Source organism: Apus apus, chromosome 17 (genome assembly GCF_020740795.1).
Source record: "Apus apus isolate bApuApu2 chromosome 17, bApuApu2.pri.cur, whole genome shotgun sequence".
Taxonomy (NCBI): Eukaryota; Metazoa; Chordata; class Aves; order Apodiformes; family Apodidae; genus Apus; species Apus apus.
The window spans coordinates 11,661,542-11,682,163 of NC_067298.1; the positions used below are offsets into that span (position 1 = coordinate 11,661,542).

General features: G+C 64.5%; 1 protein-coding gene across 3 annotated transcripts; it reads left to right on the forward strand.

Moving 5' to 3' along the window:
- The first annotated feature begins 1,274 nt into the window (after window positions 1-1,274).
- Window positions 1,275-20,255, forward strand: AATK (apoptosis associated tyrosine kinase). Of its 3 annotated transcripts, none has more exons than XM_051635123.1 (14): window positions 1,275-1,356; window positions 10,296-10,429; window positions 11,519-11,660; window positions 12,463-12,542; window positions 12,704-12,822; window positions 13,314-13,401; window positions 13,535-13,668; window positions 14,389-14,473; window positions 15,125-15,246; window positions 15,414-15,563; window positions 15,667-18,766; window positions 18,890-19,037; window positions 19,126-19,353; window positions 19,563-20,255. In XM_051635123.1, the coding sequence occupies exons 1-14, from the start codon at window positions 1,275-1,277 to the stop codon at window positions 19,589-19,591; spliced, it is 4,641 nt and encodes a 1,546-aa protein (XP_051491083.1). In that variant the 3' UTR covers window positions 19,592-20,255. The 3 variants fall into 3 exon arrangements, with proteins under 3 accessions (XP_051491083.1, XP_051491086.1, XP_051491084.1); XM_051635126.1 differs by lacking the exon at window positions 1,275-1,356 and adding an exon at window positions 1,717-1,732; XM_051635124.1 differs by lacking the exon at window positions 1,275-1,356 and adding an exon at window positions 3,436-3,539.
- Window positions 20,256-20,622: the final 367 nt, after the last annotated feature.

Sequence of the window (20,622 nt, forward strand, 5' to 3'; positions counted from 1 at the left end):
ATGCCAGGGCAAGGCCTGGAAAGGCATATGGGGGGTCCTGGGGGTGGCAGAGGGGGGCAGTGGGCCGATGGGGGGTCAGCCATTCCCCCTGCGTGGAGGGACCTTGTGGCTGGAGCAGGGAAGCGCAGAGGCTGGGGAGAAGTGAGCTGGCTCGGGCTGCCGGGAGCCTGTTTATTCTCCCAGCAGTCTGTGATTTTTCCAGCCCTGTATCTATTTGCAGCGACGTGCCATGTGCAGCGTGGTGTTCTCTGCAAGCCTGAAGTCTTGTAAAAAATTAATTGCGTACTCAAAATTTGGCTTGAAATATTAAAACCAACCGTGGGGAAGCGTGAGCCCCGTGCTGAGAGCTGAGCCCATGTCCTGCAGCGGTGCCTCCTGGATGATGGGGTGTCCCAGGGGTGGGACCATCCTACTGTCACCCCAAGGGAAAAGTCCTATCTGGACCCTGGCTGATCCCTGGGGCAGGGTGGGCTCCTGGACTGGCTGCACCGCAGCTTGGCCAGGAGCTGCTCAGGGCTGTGGGTGAAGCCGGGACCGTTCGGTGTTTGCAGGGTCTCGTGGTTGGAGGGCACAGTCCCACGTGCCAGGGCTGTGGTGTCAAGTGCATGAGGCTGAGCTGTGTGGCTGGGGGTGGGGGCTCAGCTCCCCCTGTCCCAGAGATTGAGGTGCAGGGGTGTCCAGCTGGGGTGGGACTATGGGGGACTGCGCTGTGGGGTGTGTGTTGGGGGCAGGCTGTGGGGCAGAGCCACCCCTGCTGTCCCTGGTCCCCATCCCTGGTCCCAGGGAGCTGCCGGTGCCTTGGGAGGGTCCTGGCCCCATTCCTAGGGTGTCCTGTCTCTGCTTCCAGGGGGTCCCAGCCCCATTCCCTGGGATATCCCAGCCCCACTCTGGTGGTTCCTGATCCTCCTCCCCAGGAGATCCCAGCCCCGCTCCTGGGGGATCCTGGCCCCATTCCCGGAGGTGCCAGCCCCTCTCCTAGAGGTTCCCCACCCCACTCCCGGTGGGTCCCGTTCACCCTATCCGGACCGCGCGGGGGCGGCGGCGGCGGCTCGTCCCGTCCCGGGGGAGCAGCGTGTCCCGCTCCGGTCCCGGCTCTGCGGCTCCTCCACCTGCCGCCCCCCGCCCGCCGCAGCCCCCGCTCCTGGGCGGCGGCGCGGCCCCTCCCCGGGGCTCGGGGCGCGGGGCCGCGGCGGCCGCCATGGAGGAGGAGCCGCCGCCGAGCCCAGCGCGGGGCCAGCGGCAGCCGGCGGCCCTCAGGCTCCCGCCGCCGCGCCATGGCCCGCCTCGCCGCCGCCGCCGCCATGGCGGCCGCCTTCCCCAGCCCCAGCCTGGCCTTCAGCTCACACCTCGACCCCGGTAAGTGCCGCAGCCCCGCTTCCCCCTCCGTCCCGAGCCCCCCAGGGGTAGCCCCCCACCCCACCTCTCCGCCGCGCCGTCCCCGGCTCAGCCCCTGTGCCCGGTGCATCGCGTCCGGTGCCGCACCGGGAACCGGAGCATCCCCCGTTGCCTTGAAATGTCACTTGATCCCGGGGGCTCCCGGCTCTGCCCAACCGGACCCGACCCCGACCGCGCCGCGAGGAACCGGTTCGGTGCGGCGGTGGGACCGGTTGCCGCAAACCGGGGGCGGCATTTTATTCCCCGGGGGCTGGAGAGCGCGGAGGAATCCCGGGGGCTGCGCTGCCTCTGAAGGCATCTCTGGGATGGGAATGGAGTAATCCCCCCAGAAATAACGGTGATGGGGAGAGGGAGAAAGACGGTGATGGGGAGAGGGGGGAAGACGGTTGAGCCCCCAGCTGCTGGGACGCTGGTCAGCTGGGGGGCTAGTGGTGGCCCCCTTGGGCTGAGAGAGCCGGCGGGGCTCGGGGGGGCTCGGGAAGCGGCGTTTTGGGGTGCAGGCTGTTACGTAAGGCGCTGTCTCCCGGCCTCGGCCGCGTCGCCGCTGCGGGGAGATGCTGCGGACACGGGAGCGGAGCCGGGGACGGCTTTTGTGTGTGCGTGGTTGGGGGCTGCCGCAGCGGCCTCCCCCCGCCTCCGCCTTTCCCTCCTTTCCCAAAAGCCGACAGCTGCCCCTCGCCTCGTGCCGCTCCCGGTGCGGGGCGACGGGAACTCCTGGTGCGCCGGGACCCGCCGCCCACGGGAGAAGCCGCCGAGGATCGTCCGGCGGGGCTGGCGATGCTCTCGGTACCGGCTCTTTGTTTACCAAACCGGGGGAAAACCTGTGTCAGGGTCCTGCAGCCAAGCGAGGGTGCCGCGGCTCTGCCCCCACCGCCTCCATCACCGTGGAGGAGGCAAAGCTGTGCCGGTACCGGGTGCGGTGGCGGCTCTGGCTGTCGGTGCCGGGCTCCTGCATCCCTCCCAGCCGGGTTCCTGGTCCGGTCCCTACTTCCCTTGCTGTTCCTTCTCCCTTGGTCCTGAGGCTGGCGGCTGCGAACAGGCTGAATCCGCGGAGCAATTTAAAAACGAACCACGCCGGGGCTGCCAGGGACTTTGTCCCCTGCCCGCTGGGTTTTGATTTGTCTGGGAAGAAACCTCTTTATTTGCATCAAACTGTGGTTGCGCCGGGAGCGGAGCCGTGATTTCTGCCCGCAGCCTCCGGTGGGATTTTCTTCTGGGTTTTTATCGAGATGCCCCCTTGCCGCGCTGATCCCAGCGACCTGGGGGTTTGCACCTTTGATTTCAAAATCCCCCTGGCAGGAGGCTGCCGCCGCTGCCTGTCACCGCGCTGCCGCCTGCCCGGGCCCGGGGCGCTGCCGCACGGCTGCCGCCCACGGCTGCTGCTGGGGACAGGAGTTAACAGGGGAACAAACCGTGTTCTCTATTTCATGGCTTTGTTGATTTTGTCGGTTTGGCAGCCTGCACCAGCCTGGATTCCCTGGGGTTTGACATGTGCCAGTGTGGAAAGGAGGGAAGCGCCTTGCGGGGCACGGTGGCACCCTGGCACCCAGGCTGGGGGACAGGATGGCCATGGGAGCTCTGGCTTCTCGTGGGGAGCAGGGACAGTCATGTCCCTGTATCCTCCAGGGAAGGACAGCGGGCAGCTGCAACTGCTGGGACCAGGCCATGGGCTGAGCCAGCAGCAGGGAATGGTGACAGTGGTGTCACCTGGGTGGAGGTGCCGAGAGGATGTGCCAACTGCAGCTTGGGCCTCAGCTTGTGTTTTTGTTGAAGCCTCTTGTTTTGGCCGACAGATGTGCCTGTGTCTGTGACGGGCTGTGCTGGCTGCCCAGGCTGGTGTGTGCTGCTCAGGGCGACACCTTCACTCCCAGAGCCAGGGGACCCAGGGAGGGGTCCCAGGCCATTGGCCTCATGGTTTCCATCTCGCTGTGCCCATCCACAGGCCAGACCTAAAGACATTCCCACATGGAGCACAGGAGCCACCAGCAGAACATCCAACTGCCCCACTGGTGAGAGGTGCCACCTGCCCCAAGCCTGGAGCCTGGATCGCCTGGGCTTCCTGTGGGAATTGGGTGCTCACTCCCTGCTACACAAGTGCTCTGACCTTGGATGCAGCAGGCAGAAGTGTTCCCTGTGTCACCAGGGTGAGCAGTGCTTTGCTTTGGGGTCAGTAACACCCTGTCCTCTTGTGGTGAAGCTGATGGCAGCTGCTTGGGGGCATGAGGACTTCTCTGCTGGGGGGAAAGGGCTGCTCCTCTCCTTGCCCTGCTGCCTGCCCTGCCTGCCTTGCCTGCTCCAGCTGCCCTCCTTGCTCCTAGCCCACACTTTCCCATCTCAGACCCTAGAGTGTGGTTTGGAATTGTGAGAAACATCTTCTCCCTTCCCACCTATTTCTTCCCCTTTTCTTCCTCCCCTGGGCTGCCCTGGCCCTTCTCCTTGTCCTGCAGTGGCTGGTGAGGTGTTGGTGGTTGTGGTGTCACTGCTCCCTGCTCCAGCTGTGGGACCTGGGTCCTGGAGCTGGGTCCTGGGAGTTCTGTGTGCCAGGGCAGCACAGTCACACTGGGACCAACTGGAGATGGATGGGGGGATCGAGGTGGAGGGAGGGCAGGGTGTCCCCCAGCCCTGTGGTTTTGGTTCTGGCTGGTTCATGCCATTATTCTCTGCCCCAGGCCACATGGTGGCAACAGCTCAGTGAGGGCTGGTGTTCTGTGTCTGGCATCACCATCTGCTCTTGGCATGGGGATGGGAAGGGACTTTGGGGACCGTGATGGCAAAGAGCTGTAGCATCCAGAAGGACCCTGACAACCCAAACCTGGGGCTGGGCACCCTCCATGTTCCCACTCGGGCACCAGCTGTGCCACTGGCTGCCAGCGGTGCTGGGCAGGATGGGTGAAGGTGCTGCTAGGGCTGGACACAAAGGGAGGATTTGGAGCAGGCAGAGATGAAAGTGATAGCAATGGGGAGAAGTGTAACACAGCAGTGTAGCTGATGTCCTCCTTGTTGTGTTTCCTGGTGCATGGGAGATGCCAGTGTGGGAGATAACAAGGGTCTGTCTGTCCGTCCATCCAGGCTGTCAGACAGGAGGAGCCAGGCACAGGCAGGGGGTGAGTGCTGGTGCCTCCGGGGTGCCAGGGACAGGCAGAGGAGGGTGGTGAGCCCCCTGCTCTGGCACAGCCTGGCAGCCCAGGAATGGTGTTGGCAGAGCTCCGCAGTGCAGCTGGGCCCTGCTCGGTGGGAGACGGATCCGGGCAGCCGGCGATGCCGCTTCTGGGGGTGCTGCTTTGCTCCCCCCTTCTCTCCTCCTTCCCTCCCTCCCCACCCTGTGCACACAGGCAGTTGCCTTTGGGATGGTGATACGGATCCCTGTCAAAGCCAATTAGCAGAAATTACTATACACCGGGGTTGAGAAGGCTCCACACTCCCAGGACGGGACAGGCTGTGACTCATGGGCTCCCTGCCTGGTGCTCCCAGACCTCCATGGGACACTGTGCTGGAGCAGCCCATAGGCTCTGCCCACCCGGCACTGTGGGCTCTGGGCTGTACTGGGGCTCCAGCACCCACCCGGCCGTGCCATGCGCCTCAGCCTTGCCAATCTGGTGGCACTGGGTGCAGAACCAGCACTGCCAATGTGCTGCCCAGCTCGGGGCTGTGGTGGGGGGCTGTGCTGGCACCTGCACTTATAACTGTGACCTGCTCACTGGCATGAGGGATCTGCATTAAGTTGGGGGTTCTGCCTAGTCCCAGGTTTCTGCCCCTTGCCATCCTGCTGATTCCCAGTGCTGGAGAACACTGGCTGGGTCAGGCAGCTCCTGTGCTGGGTCACAGGGGCTGTTGGGCCACACTCATCCCATGGCTCAGCCTGTTTCTATCCTGTGGGGCACCAACTCGTCTGCCTGGAATGGAGGGATGGTGGTCCTGGCCATGCCCTGCTCGTCTTTGGCTACTCCTGCCCCAGTGAATGTCCCCAAGGGACCTTGCAGGGACACGGTGCGGGACACTGGGCTGAGGTGGCCGTGGGGAGGGTGGGAGGGTGACAGGGCTGGCACAGAGAGGAGCCAAGCCATGCTGACTCAGCATGCCCACTGGCAGGAAAATAAATCTCCTCTGGGCATTAATCCCCCCAAGAGCGCGGGGAGTGCCAAAGCCTGCCCTGTGGCCACCTCTGGGCACTCACTGCCATGGTGGCCTTTGCCATCAGCAGAGCTCAGAGCCACTCTGGCCTGGGCTAATGGCAGGGGGACAACAGAGATGGGAGAATGCCAGGTTGCCCTAGAGCTGGTGTGGGGCTCATGGTGCTGCTTGGGGCTGGTGAGGGATGGAGAGGATGAGGAGCTGGTGGGAGTGGGGGGCTTTGGCACTGGGGAATGGAGGAGCAGGACCAGGATTCCCTGTAGAGCTACCGTCCCCCAGCCTGGGATGGGGGCAGCAAGTGTTGGAGCATCCTGCTTCCCGTCCCTTCCCCTCTGCCAGCCGTGGCCAGTGGCCTCCTCTGCAGCCTGGTGCCAGCAGCCGTGGTGAAGTGGTTTGTTTTAATTACTGGAGTGAAGGAAAATTCCAGCGTAGGCAAACGCAGTAAGTGGAGCAGCACTGCCTGCTCTGCCGTGGGCACTCCTGGCCTGGCTGTGCCAGGGTGTTCCACTGCCGGGCCATCACAGTGGCCTCCATGGACCTGTGTCTTCCCAAAATCCCTGTGCTTGGGTGCTTGTCCCAGCACGCAGGGCTGAGACCCTTTCCCACCCCTGGCTTATCCCCACTGCCATCACTATGGCAAAGTGGGGAGTTTTCTGGGATTCCTGCTCTGAGTGTTCCTGTGGTGGGTGATTTGGGTGCTGTGGGGCTGGCCAGGAGCAGGTGTGGTGCAGAGGGGTGCCAGGCTGGCTGGTGCCAATCATTCCCTTTGGTTCATGCCCCAAACATCCTGGAGGCTTATCCCAGCTCCTGGCTGTGCTGTGGGCTGGGGCACGTCCTGCTGCTTGGGACTGGTCACCTCAGCTCTGGGTGGCTCTGGCCACCTCCTGCTCTGCTGGCACCATGGCTGCTACCACCTTGGAGGAGCCCATTGCCAACAGTCCCTGGGGTCCCCTCTGCACCCCTCACCCAGTCCCTCTGGGTGGCTTTGGGGTGTGCAGGGCTGTGATGTGCCCTTGGCTGCTGCCAGGGGCTCGGTGATCCTCGTGGTGACCCTCGTGGTGACGCACCGTGTGGCTCTGAGGTGTGGGACGGGCTGCTCGGTGATCCTCCCAGCCATGGCACGGCGCGGCTCTGCTGGGGAGGAGCCCCCGGGGAGCCCCCGGCTTTGCCGCCGGAGCAGCTGGAGGGATGGGTGCCTGGTGGCAGGGGGTCTCTGCCTGCCCCCTGAGCATCCCCCTGCCCGCTCGCCCCTCGGCGCGGGGTCCTGCTCCTCCACCGCTCCCTCCTGCCGCCGCAGCCTCTCGTTTCGTAACGCCGAGCATTTCGGATAAAAATAGGCTGCCCCGCGCTGCTTCCCCCCCGATGTGACGTAAAGGCTCCTCGGCCGGTACCGTGATCGTGGGCAGCCCGGTCAGCCAGTCCCGGCACCGATCCCAGCACGGTGCTGGCGGGACGCGGGCAGGGGTGGGGTGGAGGGTCCAGGTCACTCCCCGCCCCTCGGGACAGCGGGATGGTTCTGGTGCAGCCGGAGCATCCCTGCCCGCACGGGAGGCTCCACCTGCTTTAAAACCCCGCGCAAGAGATTTTGGGTTGAATAACCAATTGATTCTGGCTTGCTGTGCTTTTTGCTGTATTATTTTGTCAGAAAATGGAGCAAGTGGCTGGTGGTTGGGCCCTGGCTCTGCGGCAGGGACAGCTTTGATGGAGGAACTGGATTTTTTTGTTTCTAATCAGGCAGACACGCTTGGTGTGTGCACAACAATGATGTGGCTTGGCCTGGGCTTATTACAGTCCTAATTTTTATTTCATCATGTTAGAAAATGATGGATGATCTTTCCCACTCCCCCCCTCCCCCCCCCCAGTCTAATTGTTTTTTTACTGCTAATTCATGCCAGGATGATAAAATCAGAATTAAGAGGCAAGAATCGATGCTTTTAAAATACTTCTGCGTTGGTAAAATAAGCCCACATTAAAAGATACATAAGGAGAACAGATTAACAAGGCGTGCCTTGCATTTAGAATTAACTGATCTATTAATCACCAGAGTGGTTGCCTAAATGACTCCGACTGTTCCTGATGGGAGAAGGTCTCCAGGGCTGGGGGCTTCATGGTGCTGCTTCCTTGCACCCTGGTTGTGGTGTGGATGCCGCGGTGTCTTGGCAGAGGATGCTGTGAGTACCAGATCCATGCTGAGATCCCGGGGTGGGTGTTGATGAGTGGCACGGGGCTCAGGGGCACAGCAGCCGGGGGTCATCTGCTTCTCCCCCACTGCCCAGCTTCCCAGTGCCTCAGTTTCCCTCTGGAGCTGCAGGCAGATAGTGAGGAGCAGCCGTGTGGTTCGTGCTAAATGGCAGCGGATGGTTCCTTGCCGCCTGGATGCGTGTGGGTGAGCAGAGCACTCGTCCTGTGGGCTGTGAAATTGCTGTCCTGGAAGCTGCCCACGGACCAGGGGATTAACACGATCCTAGGGCTGAGTCTGCTGGGATGGCTGCTGGGGCTGGGGATGGCTGGAGCTGCTGGTCAGTCCCATGGGTTTGGATCCAGTCTCGCTCCCTGCCCGAATCCTGTCCTGCTCCCTGCCCTGATCCTGCCTTGCTCCCTGCCCCAGTCCTGTGCTACTCCCTGCCCAAATCCAGCCTCTTCCACCTGCTGCAGGGTGCTGTGCCCTGGCCTAGGGAGAGGGCTGCACTTGGGTGTTAAGGGCGTCCATCCAGGATGGAGGATGCACCAAGCCAGCTGTTCTCAGCTGGACCCCTGTGGCGAGGCTGGCTCTGCATGGGTCGTTGGGAGGAGGAACAGTGCAGAGCTGTGGCTGGAAGAGTCCCATGGGACCCCTGTGGCTGGGGTGGGGGGGGTTTGTGATAGTGTTCCCTCTGTCCCAGTGTGCCCTGCATGCTGGTGCTCTGGCAGTTGTGGCTGCACGTGCCCTCGACCTGGGTTTGGGAGCATTTGGCCCCTGAACTGCCCCATTTTCCATCCCTGCACCGAAACCTGTATCATGGGTACAGGGAAGGGCCACACTCACTTGCCCAGGCAGCTGGATGGCAGCAGTGGTGGTGGTGAACCGGCTCTGGCTGGGCTGGCCACAGCTCCCAGGTCGCTGGTTGTGCAAATGGGGAAACTGAGGCAGGACCAGGCTGGTTGGTTTGGAGAGCCAGCTCTAGTTCCCGAGCCATGGCTCAGCTGACAGTCCCCGTTGGAAAGGCTCCTTTCGCCGAGCTCTGCTCTCCCAGCGCCGTTCAAAAGGCTCCTTTCAGTGAGTCATTTTCTCTCTTGCTGTCCCACTATCCAGGGAAAATGGTGACATTGGCGGTACAAAGTGTGTTCACCATGGAAACGGGCTGGAAGGAGGGGGAACACCACCCCCGCTCCTCCCGGCTTCGGCTCCACATCACCAGCCGTAGAAGATGGCTCTGAGCTCCCCTCCAAGTGCCGGCAGAGTCTGGCAGCACCCGGGCTGTGCCGGCGCACATGGAGCCGGGGTGCTCCGTGTCCACACCGTGCGGTGCTGGACAGTGCCAGGGAGCAGCTGGGGTGGCAGGACCGTGTCCCCCAGATCCTCTGTGCCCTTCAGGTGCCATTCTCAAGGACAGGCGCCGAAGCGGGGGCACGGCTGGGAGCTGGCAGTGCGGCAAGTCTCGGCACGGGGGGCAGTGGTGGGGCAGCGCGGTTGGGGCATGGGCTGGTGATGGGGCGATGGTCTGTGGGTGCCGTGAGGGGCTCAGCACTTCTCTCGGTGGCCTGGCTTAGGGCAGGACACCCGTCCCAGCCCCGATGTCCCGCGGGGAGAGCGCTGGCCTCGTGGCTGCAGGTCCCCGGCGAGGCTGGTTCCGCTGGCGGCACCGTGGCCCTTCCGGCTTCCTCCCACCACAATCACGCTGGTTGTTCGTGCAGGCTCTGGCCAGAATAGTAATGTGGCAGCTGCAGCGGGGGCTGGTGGGGACTGGCAGCTGGGCTGTGACCACCACTGCCACCACTGTCCTCCCTGTCACCCCGAGGGGACACGGCACGGGCTGGAGTGGGGCCATGGGTGCTGGATTTGTGGTGTGCTGGTGCCTGGAGGCCACAGCAGCCATGTCCCCATCCCTGTGCCCAGTGGCCAGGGGTCTGGAGCTGGTGACAGGGCTCGGGGACAGGAGCTGTGGTTTTGCCAGTGGTGGTTGCAGTTGGGATGGCATGGGGCAGAGGCAGAGATGTTGGTGGCAGCAGGAGCTGGGGGCTCCTGGCAGTGCTGGCAGGGCTCTGGCAGACCTGTTTCCCGGGGATCTCATCTCCAGGCTCCACGGGTGGGACAGGGCAGGAGATGGTTCCCATCTTCCCAGCTCTAGCAGGCGCAGCATCTGTTTGGCTTTGGGGTGCAGCAGCCATCCTGGTGTGGAATGCTGCTGTGCTGGGGATGCTGCTGTTGTTGCTGTACCTGCCAGCAGGCAAACTCTGGGTGTCTGGGACCCTCGAGCCAGTGCAGCCTCCTCTCCACAGGGTGTCATTGCCACCCTACATCCACGGGCACTGTGCCCCCGTCCCCCTCCCTGCAGGTGCCACCGGGGTCCTGCCTCAGCTCTAGGGTCCCTCCTCAGCCTCCCACCCATCCTGAGCCAGCAAAGGGAGCACAGCAGTGCTGGGATCCCTGCTCCCCCCTGCCAAAGCCCCCACGTGCCCTCCTGTGTCCCCACATCCCCTGACCCCTGCCTGGGCAGGCCCCCCTGGTGCAGCCTTGTCCCTCCCCGTGTCCCCCTGGCCCTGAGCCCGCGCCCCTCCTGTCCCCGCAGCCGGCACCCCCCTTAGCGAGCTCTCCTGGTCCTCCTCGCTGGCTGTTGTGGCTGTTTCCTTCTCGGGGCTCTTCACCTTCATCTTCCTCATGTTGACCTGTCTGTGCTGCAAGAAGGGGGACATCGGCTTCAAGGTGAGCTGGGGATGAGGGGACCTGTGGACACCGGGTGGTGGGGGGTTCCTTGGGGGTGAGGGATCCCCCGCTACTGCCAGGGCCAGCCCGGGTGCAGGATGTGTCCTGGCTCAGGATTGGTGCTTGAGGTGAGCTCAGCCCTGCTGCTGCCAGGCTCAGCATCTCTGTGGGTCCTATGCTGACCCGGTCAGGCTCCCCATGCTGCAGAGCCTGGATCTGTGGGGCTCAGCACCGCTGTAGGAAATACCCTGACTCCGCCCCCTCTGCACAGATCTTGGATCTGTGGGGCTCAGCATCGCTGCTGGTCGTATCCTGATCCAGCCAAGCTCCCTGCTCTGCAGACCCTGGATGCTGTAGGGCTCAGCATCACTGTGGGACAAATCCTGACCCGCCCGGGCTGCCGGCTCTGTGCGGGGCCAGGTCACTGCATGGTTAAGGGCCGCGGCGGTCCCACCCGCACGCCCCCGGGGGTGGGAGGCGCCCTGACCTCACAGGCACAGAATGTGCCGAGAAACGGTTTTTCCCTAATTGCTGGGATTTTTGTGGAGGCTTGTGGCGCCCGCGGCGGGAGGGGAGTCAGGCGGGGGGGGGACACACGCAGGGCCGTTGTGTAACCGTCCCACACCGGCCGGAGCACCTCGCCGTGCCGGAGGGGAACAATGAGCCCCCTCGTGCCCCCGCAGGGGTTATATAGGGGCAGCTGTCCCGGGGCAGCCGCTGGCCGTGCCCGCCGTGCCGCGCTGCGGGGCACACGGAGCGGCCGCGCTGCCCGCGGGGTGGGCAGCACCATGAGGCTGGGCTGGGCGGGATGTTCACCATCGCCTACCTGCTCGCCCGGGCGGCTTTCGGGAGCCGGGGGCTGGCTGGGCAGCGCCGCCAGGTAACGGGACCGGGGTGCCTGCCCCACGCCACCCCCATGGCGCGGGTCAGCTGGTGGGGTGCTGTGTGCCGGGAGGGTGGGACTTCGGGGTCCCCGTGCTGGGGAGGTGGGCAGAGCGGTGTATGGGGATGGCTGCTGGCAGCGAGGGACCCGCGGGGTCAGTTGTCTCTGCTCAGTGTGTCCCCTGCATTGCGTGCCGCCTGGCCCAGGAGTTTGAGAACGCTGAGGGGGACGACTACGTGACGGAGCTCTCGGCCCAGGGCTCGCCTGCCCCCCAGCATGGCCCCGAGGTCTACATCCTGCCCCTCACCAAGGTCTCCCTGCCCATGGCCAAGCAGCCAGGGCGCTCAGGTAAGCTGGGGCAGGTGGGACCCCTGTGTGCCATGGCTGGGGGTCCTGCATCACTGTGGATGGGGTGGGGATGGTGGGTCTCCCCTGCTGATGGCCCTAGCAGAACCCTGGCTCTGGAAGACCTCTCTGGGCAGGGGACAGGTCCCTGGTGGGGGCTTCTACTGTTCCTTTGTGCAAGGATCCTGATGGCCTGTCCCGAGTCTGGGGGAGCATCATGCAGACTTCTAGGGCATGGGCACCCCAAATTGTGAAACCCACAAGCCCCAGTCCCACATAAACAAGCCTGCGAGTGGGCGAGGAATGTGGGGGGCACCCGGCCGTGGCCCCTCCTGCCCAGCACCACTGCCCAGCCCCCAGCAGGGCAGCAGCGTGGCGGTGCCGGCGCAGTGCGAGGTGGTGCAGCCCAACAATGGCCCCATTGCTGCCCGCCCTTGGCATGGGTGACTGAGGGGCAGGACCTGTGCCGGGGGACTGGAAAGGGGCTAAATGCCAGAGCTCTGGGCTTGGCCTGGCTCTCCCTGGTCCCTGGGGAGGAGAAGGGGCAGGGAGCCAGCTCGCTGCCACCACCCGGCTTGGGGACTCTGGTGCCCTGCATCCCCTGGCTGGAACAGGAGGATGCCTGGACAGGAGGATGCCCTGGAGATGGCAGCTGTGGGGGCTGCTCTGGAGCCCCCCAGGGCGGTGCAGGGCTTGGCACCAGATGGCACGGTGGGGACACCGGGGCTTGGCTGGGACTGGGGGTGTAATTGGGTGGGTCGGTGGGGAAGAGGGCACGCAGGCAGCTGGATGTGCTCTGTTACAGTGCAGCTCCTCAAGTCGGCGGACCTGGGGCGGCAGAGCCTGCTCTACCTGAAGGAGATCGGGCATGGCTGGTTCGGCAAGGTGAGTGGCACCAGCAGGTTCCTGGGGACACCCCGGGGGGTGGTGGCTGCAGGACCCGGGCTGGGCAAGATGGGGTCTGGGGAGAGGACAAGGTCTGGTGTGAGGACATAGTTTGGGGTTTGGAGTTCAGACGGAGGGGATGAACCTGTCCTTCACCACAGGTGTTCCTTGGGGAGGTGAACTCGGGCATGAACAGCACCCAGGTGGTGGTGAAGGAGCTGAAGGCAAGTGCCAGTGTGCAGGACCAGATGCAGTTCCTGGAGGAAGCGCAGCCCTACAGGTACGTCCGGCATCGCTCCGCGGTGCTGCTGCGGCACCGGGCACAGCTGGGAGCGGGGCTGCTGGTGGCTCGTGCCTGGTACCCTCTGCTCCACATTTGGCAGCTCTGTGGAGGTGCCCAGCCAAGATTTTCTGGCCCCACCATCCATCTCCCTGGGGCTCAGAGGTTAATGGTTGAACCTAATGATCCTAAAGATCTTTTCCAACCAAAATGATTCTATGATTGTGGCAGGACAAGGGCTGTGCTGGGGTTGGTGAGGTCATGGGCTGGGGAGGGCGGCGGTGCATGGAGCTGCTCCCTGCCCTGGCAGAGCTGAACAAGTGCCCCTTTGTGGCACGTCCTGGGGTGCTGGGACGTGCTGGTACCCGCTCCCGGCAGCCCCCAGTACAGCACCAGCGGAAACCAGGAGATGATTCCTGGGGGGGCTGCTGCTGTCCCCCCGCTGCAGCTGGCATGGTGCCAACATGCCCTCCTTGCTCTGCCCCACCCAGGGCCCTCCAGCACACCAACCTGCTGCAGTGCCTGGCCCAGTGCGCTGAGGTCACCCCCTACCTGCTAGTGATGGAGTTCTGCCCGCTGGTGAGTCTGAGGTGCTGCCGTGGGGCTGAGACACGAGGGGAGGAGGCTGCAGGCAGGGCAGGGTGCATGGTGCCAGAGCTGAGCCCCTGGTGAGCTGAGCACCAGGGATGGTGACAGTGGCACTGCCCGGCAGGGTGACCTGAAGGGGTATCTGCGGAGCTGTCGAGGGGCTGAGGCCATGGCCCCTGACCCGCTGACCCTGCAGAGGATGGCGTGTGAGGTGGCCTGTGGTGTCCTGCATCTGCACAGGAACAACTACATCCACAGGTAGGCTGGCCTGGGGTACGGGGGGTCTGGCTGTGGGGGTCCCCAGAATGCCGATGTTCCTGCCCCGCCACTGCTCCTCCTGCCCAACAATATCCTGGTGCTGAGTGAGTTGCAGACAGAGACTCCAGCATCAGTGATTTTGTTGAGGAGGGGGTGCACTGCCATCGGGGGCCATCGGACCATTCCCACCCACACCAGGCTCTGCAGGTCCTCACGGGGATTGGGGGAATGGGAGGTGTTCCTGGCTGTGCCTGAAAGGGGCTTCCCTAGGGTCACCCCAGCCTCGGTGGGGCCTGCCATACTGGGGGTCTCGCGTGTGCTCCGTCTTTGTGACCCCCTCCAGGGCTGGAGCAGCCGCCCTGGGAGCCTGTCCCCGTGCCAGGGCTCACGTTGCCCTGGGACACCCGCTTTCCACTTGGCTCAGCGCGTGACGGACAGACGGATGGACAGACAGGGCGCAGCTGGAGCCGCCCAGGCATTCCTGCTGTGCATTTGGTGGCTGGTTATGGGCACGCCCGGCAGCCAGGGCGCTGGCCCCGCGCTGCACAGCCACAGCCACAGCCGCAGCCACAGCCACAGCCACAGCCACAGCCGTCCTGCTCCTACTGCCAGCCCACTGGCCACGGCACTGCCCCGGGGGGTCCCCTCGTCCCCTGGGCGGTGGGTGCCCCCCCCAGAGCCACTGAGGTGGCAGTGACAGCCCCGGGGTTTGCTTGGCAGCGACCTGGCCCTGCGGAACTGCCTGCTCACCGCTGACCTGACCGTCAAGATTGGGGACTATGGGCTCTCGCACTGCAAGTACAGAGTAAGGCTGGTTTGGGGGAAGGAGGGGGTTGGGGGCTGCAAGCTGGGACCCCGCAGCACTACCCTGGGGCTGGGCAAGGGGGCCTCCGGGTCTGTGGCTCTGCACGGAGCCCTGCAGGATTCCCCCTAAGTACCCATCTCCCATCCCCGGCAGTGCTGGAGTAGCCCCCCCCGAGGTTTTGCTGGGGCAGTGTCAGAGGATGCTGCCCCACAGACTACCCTGCACCCCAGGAACAAGCTGCCCCCTGTCCAGCCTTGTGTCCCCCCACCCCCATTCAGCAGCTCCCCCTGAACACAAAGAGGGGGTGTGTGGTCCCTCTGAGTGCCCTGGTCCCCTGTCCAGCAGACTACAGTGCAGCTGGAGCTCCCTGATAGTGCCTGGGGGGCTTGGACGTGCCCCTGGGCCAGGGCCACAGCCCTGCAGGCACGTTGTCATGGGGACTGTCTGTCCAGCCAGGGAGTAGAGGCGGGGGCAGTGGGAGAAGGCTGAGGGGGGCTAAGAATGGGAACATGGGGGAAGGAGGGACTGGAGGGGGAGGAATGGGGTGGCGAGGGGGTGGCGGGGCTGGGGACAGCTCTGGTGGTGGCGTGGCCAGTCCCTTCCGCGTAGGTTTGACGTTCTCTTCTCGTACTGACCCTGCATACTTGGCAGGACGACTACTTCGTGACGGCTGACCAGCTCTGGGTGCCGCTGCGCTGGATCGCGCCCGAGCTCATCGACGAGGTGCACGGCAACCTGCTCATCGTGGACCAGACCAAGGCCAGCAACGTCTGGTGAGTGAGTCTGGGTGGGGACATGGGGGCACAGCACGGGCTGGCAGCTGGGGGGTGCAGAGGGAGGGGTCTGGTGTGAGGGCAGCATTAGAGTGGGTGGGTTTTGGGGGCTGGCAGTAGTGGGATGTGGGTCTGTCCACAGCCCCAGCATCCTGCCCTGTCTGCAGGTCACTGGGTGTCACCATCTGGGAGCTGTTTGAGCTGGGCAGTCAGCCCTATGACCACTACTCTGACCGGCAAGTGCTCGCCTATGCCATCAAGGAGCAGCAGCTCAAACTGCCCAAGCCCCAGCTGAAGCTGTCGCTGTCGGAGCGCTGGTGAGGACCTGGGCTGGGCCACGGCCACCTCCTGCCCCTTCCCTCTCCCCATCCCCGGGGTGGGTGGGGGGCCAGGGCTGACCCCCACCCCTCACCGCGGCAGGTACGAGGTGATGCAGTTCTGCTGGCTGCAGCCGGAGCAGCGGCCGACGGCGGAGGAGGTCCACCTCCTGCTCTCCTACCTCTGCGCCAAAGGGGCGACGGAGGCCGAGGAGGAGTTTGAGAAGCGCTGGAACTCCATGAAACCCAACGGCAGCACCAGCGCCAGTCACCACGGTGCCGAGCTCTCCTCCTTCCCGCTACTGGAGCAGTTCTCAGCTGACGGCTTCCCCTCGGACGGGGACGATATCCTCACTGTCATGGAGACCAGCCACGGCCTCAATTTCGAGTACAAGTGGGAGCACACCAAGACCGAGAACTTCCAGGCACCCCTGGGGTCCCTGAGCCCCAGCAGTGCCGCCCGCTACCATGAGCTCTACTACCCAGCCACATCTGCTGGCCGCCTGAGCCTGGGGGTCTCGCCCTCGTGCTATGAGTGCAAGCCGGGGGGCTGTCCCAGCCTGCCAGCACCTGGCGTGGTGCCCATCCTGGGCGCCCACAGCCCCTCGCTCGGCAGTGAGTACTACATCCGCATCGAGGGGCCTGGGGAGGGCAGCGCTGAGCTGGACTACGCCATGTGCACCTACAGCCCCCCGGGCGAGCGAGGGTCCCCGCGCCCCCCGCCCTGCTGGAGAGCACAGGGTGCCCGTGGTGGTGGTGGCACCTATGACTCCGACAGCAGCCCTACTGTCTCCCTCAGCATGGAGCCGCTGCTGGGCCAGGCGCCGGTGGGTGAGGGCTCTTGGGAGTGCGCCGAGTACTACCCCTACCCCTGCACGGGGCAGGAGCTGCGGGGCTACGAGCCGTCCCCCAGCCATGGGGCTGAGGGTTACCTGCTGGAGGAGGTGCCCACCCAGCCAGGCAGCCAGAACTGGCCTGTCCCCAGTTTCCAACCCGGCATCTTCACTGACCCTCTTGGCGTCTCGCCATCTGTGAACTGTGCCTACAGCCCCCGAGGATACAGGGAGCTGCAGGCAGCCCCCCTTGATGGGCAGCCACCAAGACAGAGCGAGGCCCATCCGGACTGCGTGACGCTGGATCTGGGTGAGGAGAGTCCCCCTGGGAGCCCCCCCTTGCAGGGTGCCAGCCCCCCAGCTCCACAGCATCCCTGGGCCTCCAACAGCTCCTCCAACAACAACATCGGCAGCGGCAGCCCCGCGTCCTGCGAGCCCTCGGCTGGCGACAGCTGGTGCTACCGCCGCATGATCACCTTCCGGGGGCTGATGGCCAAGCCCTTGGGCACCGTGCCACGCGCCCAGCCCCAGCTCGGGGGGTCCCCACCGGGACTCGACTTCCGCCGCCCGCGGCAGGATCAGCCCCCCGGCACCGGCAGCAGCTCCTCCCCACGCCACTCGCCCTCCCCGCGGCGTCAGGCCTGGCACGGCCGTGACTCATCAACCTCCGGCTGCTCGCAGGCAGCAGCGCTGGCTGGCAGCCCCAGCACGCCGTGGGGCCCCGGCACAGCCCCGCCAGCCGGGCCCCAGCACGATGCCCACCTGGACGAGAGCAGAGAAGGGAGCAGCCCTGCCCCCAGCCTGCTGCCCCACGCTGCGGCTGCACCAGGGCCCGGGGAGGCCGCCCCCATGGCCGGCACTGCTGCCCCAAACCCCGGCCCTCCTGCTGACTCTGGCATAGGCGGTGCCCAGCCCGCGCCAGAGGCCTCCACGGCACCCGTGCCAGTGCCTGGGGACGCTGGCGCCGAGAGCGGCGTGTGTGCCACTGGTGACACAGACCGGACACCGGACAAGACCTTCTCCAGCACCAGCTTCCCCAGCACAGATGAGGGGAGCGATGAGGACACGGCAGAGCTGACCTCCGGAGTCTTCACAGATTTCTCTGGGGACTACACGGAGCGGGTTGAGGTGACCCCAGCACTCAAGTCCCTGCAGAAGCAGGTGGGGACGCCGGATTCCTTGGAATCATTAGACATCCCCTCCACTGCCAGCTCCTGTGAAGTCTTCAGCCCCACTGCCTTCGTGCCTGCTGGACAGCCCAAGGCCCTGGACAGTGGCTACGACACCGAGAACAACGAATCCCCTGAGTTTGTCCTCAAAGAGCCCCATGAGTCCCGAGAGCCGGAGGCCTTTGGCCAATTGGGGAAGCCACCCCCAGGGCTGCCAGGGGGTGAGGGTGAGGGTCTGGTCCCTGACATGCAGCTCTCCACCTCCCTCGGGGCCGAGCTGCAGAGCCTCGCCGAGAAGAACCCCTACCGTGACTCTGCCTACTTCTCTGACTACGACCCCGAGGCCGAGCGCAGCCCCAAGGATGAGGAGGACAGCGACGGGTCCCGGACCCCGGAGGCAGAGGAGGGTTCCCGACACCCCGTTCCCGACCTTGGGCAAGCCCCTGTGCCGGGAGACGACTCACTGCACCCCCCAGGGGCACCCAGTAGCCCCCCAGCAGCACCCAGCGTGGTGGTGGCAGTGGACTTGCCAGCAGTGGGGGTTTTGGCGGGGGACTGGAGGGGGACAGTGGCCAAGGGTGCCTCAGCCAGCCCCACAGGGCCGGGATCTGGCACTGATCGGCGACCCGATGGCGATCCCTGTCCCCCAGGCTCTGTGCCACCCAAGACTTTCTTTTTGACCCCGGTGCTGACAAGCCCCGGGGAGCTGGTGTCTGCCAGAGGGATCCACGTGCCTGAGGGTGTCCCTGGACTTGGGGGAACTACAGCTGGGGGTGAACAGACTGTGCCCCCCACTCTGGGGCTTGGGGAACTAGAACTGCCCCCAGAGGTGACTGCAGTGGGTGATGCGCCGGGGGGTCCCAGCACGCTGCTACCAGGGGACAAGTCACCCCCCGGCCTCTCCCCGATCCCAGCTGCCTCTGAGCACCACGAGGAGCCGGAGGAGGAAGAGGAGGACACAGAGGATAGTGACGAGTCGGACGAGGAACTGCGCTGCTACAACATCCAGGAGCAGAGTGAGGAGAGCGAGGAGGAGCTGGCGGCCGTGCCCATTGTGGTGGCCGAGAGCCAGAGTGGCAGGAATCTGCGCAGCCTCCTCAAGATGCCCAGCCTGCTTTCCGAGTCCTTCTGCGAGGACCTGGAGCGCAAGAAGAAGGCTGTCTCCTTCTATGATGATGTTACCATCTACCTCTTCGACCAGGTGGGTGGCCATGGGGTAGGCCCAGCATGGTCTCTGGGCACAGCCCCTCCACGCTTCCCAATGGCAGGAGCGATGGCAGGAGGCTCCAGCAAGGGTCCCTTCCCACCTGTCTCCTCTCTGCAGGAAAGCCCCACACGGGAGTTGGCTGAGCAGAGCTTCCCAGAGCCCCCCCAGCCTTCGGGACAGCCTCCAGCTGCTGGCAGCCCCCCCAGCCCGCCCCACAGGGTCGGCACTTCGGATGACTCCTCGGATGGCAACGCCTCTGAAGAGAGTAAGGGGCAAGGGGTCAGTGGGGGCCACGGTGGAGCAGGGAGGGGGGACACCCACAGTGAACTCAGCCCCCTTCCTCTGTGTCACAGGTGGCGGCTTCGAGTGGGACGATGACTTTCCGCTGATGCCGGTGAAGCCGTCCCTGCTGTCCCCGCTGTCGGGGACGCCGGCAGAGCCTGCCCCGGCCATGCCCGCGCTGGCCACGGTGCAGAAGCAGGTGCTGCCCATCCAGTTCTCCCGCTTCACGGTCTCGCCAGCCCCGGTGTCCCGGTTCTCCATCACCCACGTCTCTGACTCGGACATGGACTCCATAGGAGGTGAGTCCCCATCCCACATGCTGGGATCCCCCTGCCACCCCCAGGGATTCGAAGAGCTGCCATCCCACCAGTGCCAGACACCATGGGATGTGTGGGACACCCTGCCCTTGTGCCCCGCGGGGACAGTCACCTCTCCAAAGTTTTGGGTGTCCCATGGGAATACCAGAACCCCCTGCCCCCCCCTCACACTGCATCTCCTGTCATTGCAGGCAGCAGCGAAGACGGTGACCGGGAGTGAGCCAGCCGGGACATGGGCGCTGGCACAGGACAGTGGGGCCGGGCACGGGGGCCACCCAGGGGCTCCCTCCCCCCAGCTCTGGATTTTTGAGGCAGATTGTGTCAAAGGAAGGAGCGCGTTGGCTGCTGCGAGCGGGAGCGGGGCCGGCGCGGCCGGGGCCAGGCGGTGGGTGACGGCGCGTGCGGGTGCAGGTGGCTGTGTGTGTGCGTGTACAGATAGACACATATATATATATAGACACACATATATATATATATAAAAATTATAGCATTTTAAGGGTAGTGCCCTGACCTTGCTAACACTTGCGGTGTGTGTGTGTCCCCCCACCCCAGTGAAGTCTCCCCTTTGGCTTCTTGCCCATCTGTGCTCCCCGAGGTGGTGTTTGTCCCCTCCTTGCCGTGTGCTTGGCCTTGCACCTCGTGGTGGCTTGGCTGCCCCACGGCTGCCCCACGGCATTGCTGAGCCCTTGGGGTGACCAGCTGCTGCCACTGCTTAATGTCACCCTGAGTGCACCCCTTCCCCACACTGGGGCCACTGCTGGCTTTTGTGCCCCCTACATCCGGGGTGGGCAGCACAGCTTTGGGGGAGCTTGTGGGGCCTGGGAGGTCCCCCCCCCCGCCCCGACTTGTTTTTTGGGGAGCAGTCCCCCTGAGGGCTGGCGGGACCCCGGCCCTGCTGTCTTGGGGAGGAGCAAGGGGAGGGCTGGCAGGGGGTGAATCCTGGCTGCCCCCATGTGGGGCGGCCCCCCAGGACCTGCCAACTTGACTATTTTTGTATTTAAAGAAAAGGATTAAAAAAAACCCCAAACACCCCTCCCAACCCACCTTCAAAACAAAATTTGCTGTTGACTGAACCCTCATTGATGTGATTTTAAGTTATTGCTGCCAAAGAGACGTAATGAGTTGCAGGGGTGGGGGGCAGGGAGGGTGCTCATGGTTCTTCGTTCCAGGTTTTTTTCTTTTGTTATTTTTTTTTTTTTTAATTAATTCATGTGAGGCTTAGGATAATTGTGCAATTCCAGCTTCCAGAGG

What these genes read in the sequence shown, in the direction of transcription:
- AATK (XM_051635123.1), top strand. Translation starts at nt 1,275, where the DNA reads ATGGCCCGCCTCGCCGCCGCCGCCGCCATGGCGGCCGCCTTCCCCAGC. An exon ending in CAGCTCACACCTCGACCCCG is followed by an intron (nt 1,357 to 10,295) that starts GTAAGTGCCGCA and finishes CTGTCCCCGCAG; the next exon opens with CCGGCACCCCCCTTAGCGAG. An exon ending in CCATCTACCTCTTCGACCAG is followed by an intron (nt 18,767 to 18,889) that starts GTGGGTGGCCAT and finishes TCCTCTCTGCAG; the next exon opens with GAAAGCCCCACACGGGAGTT.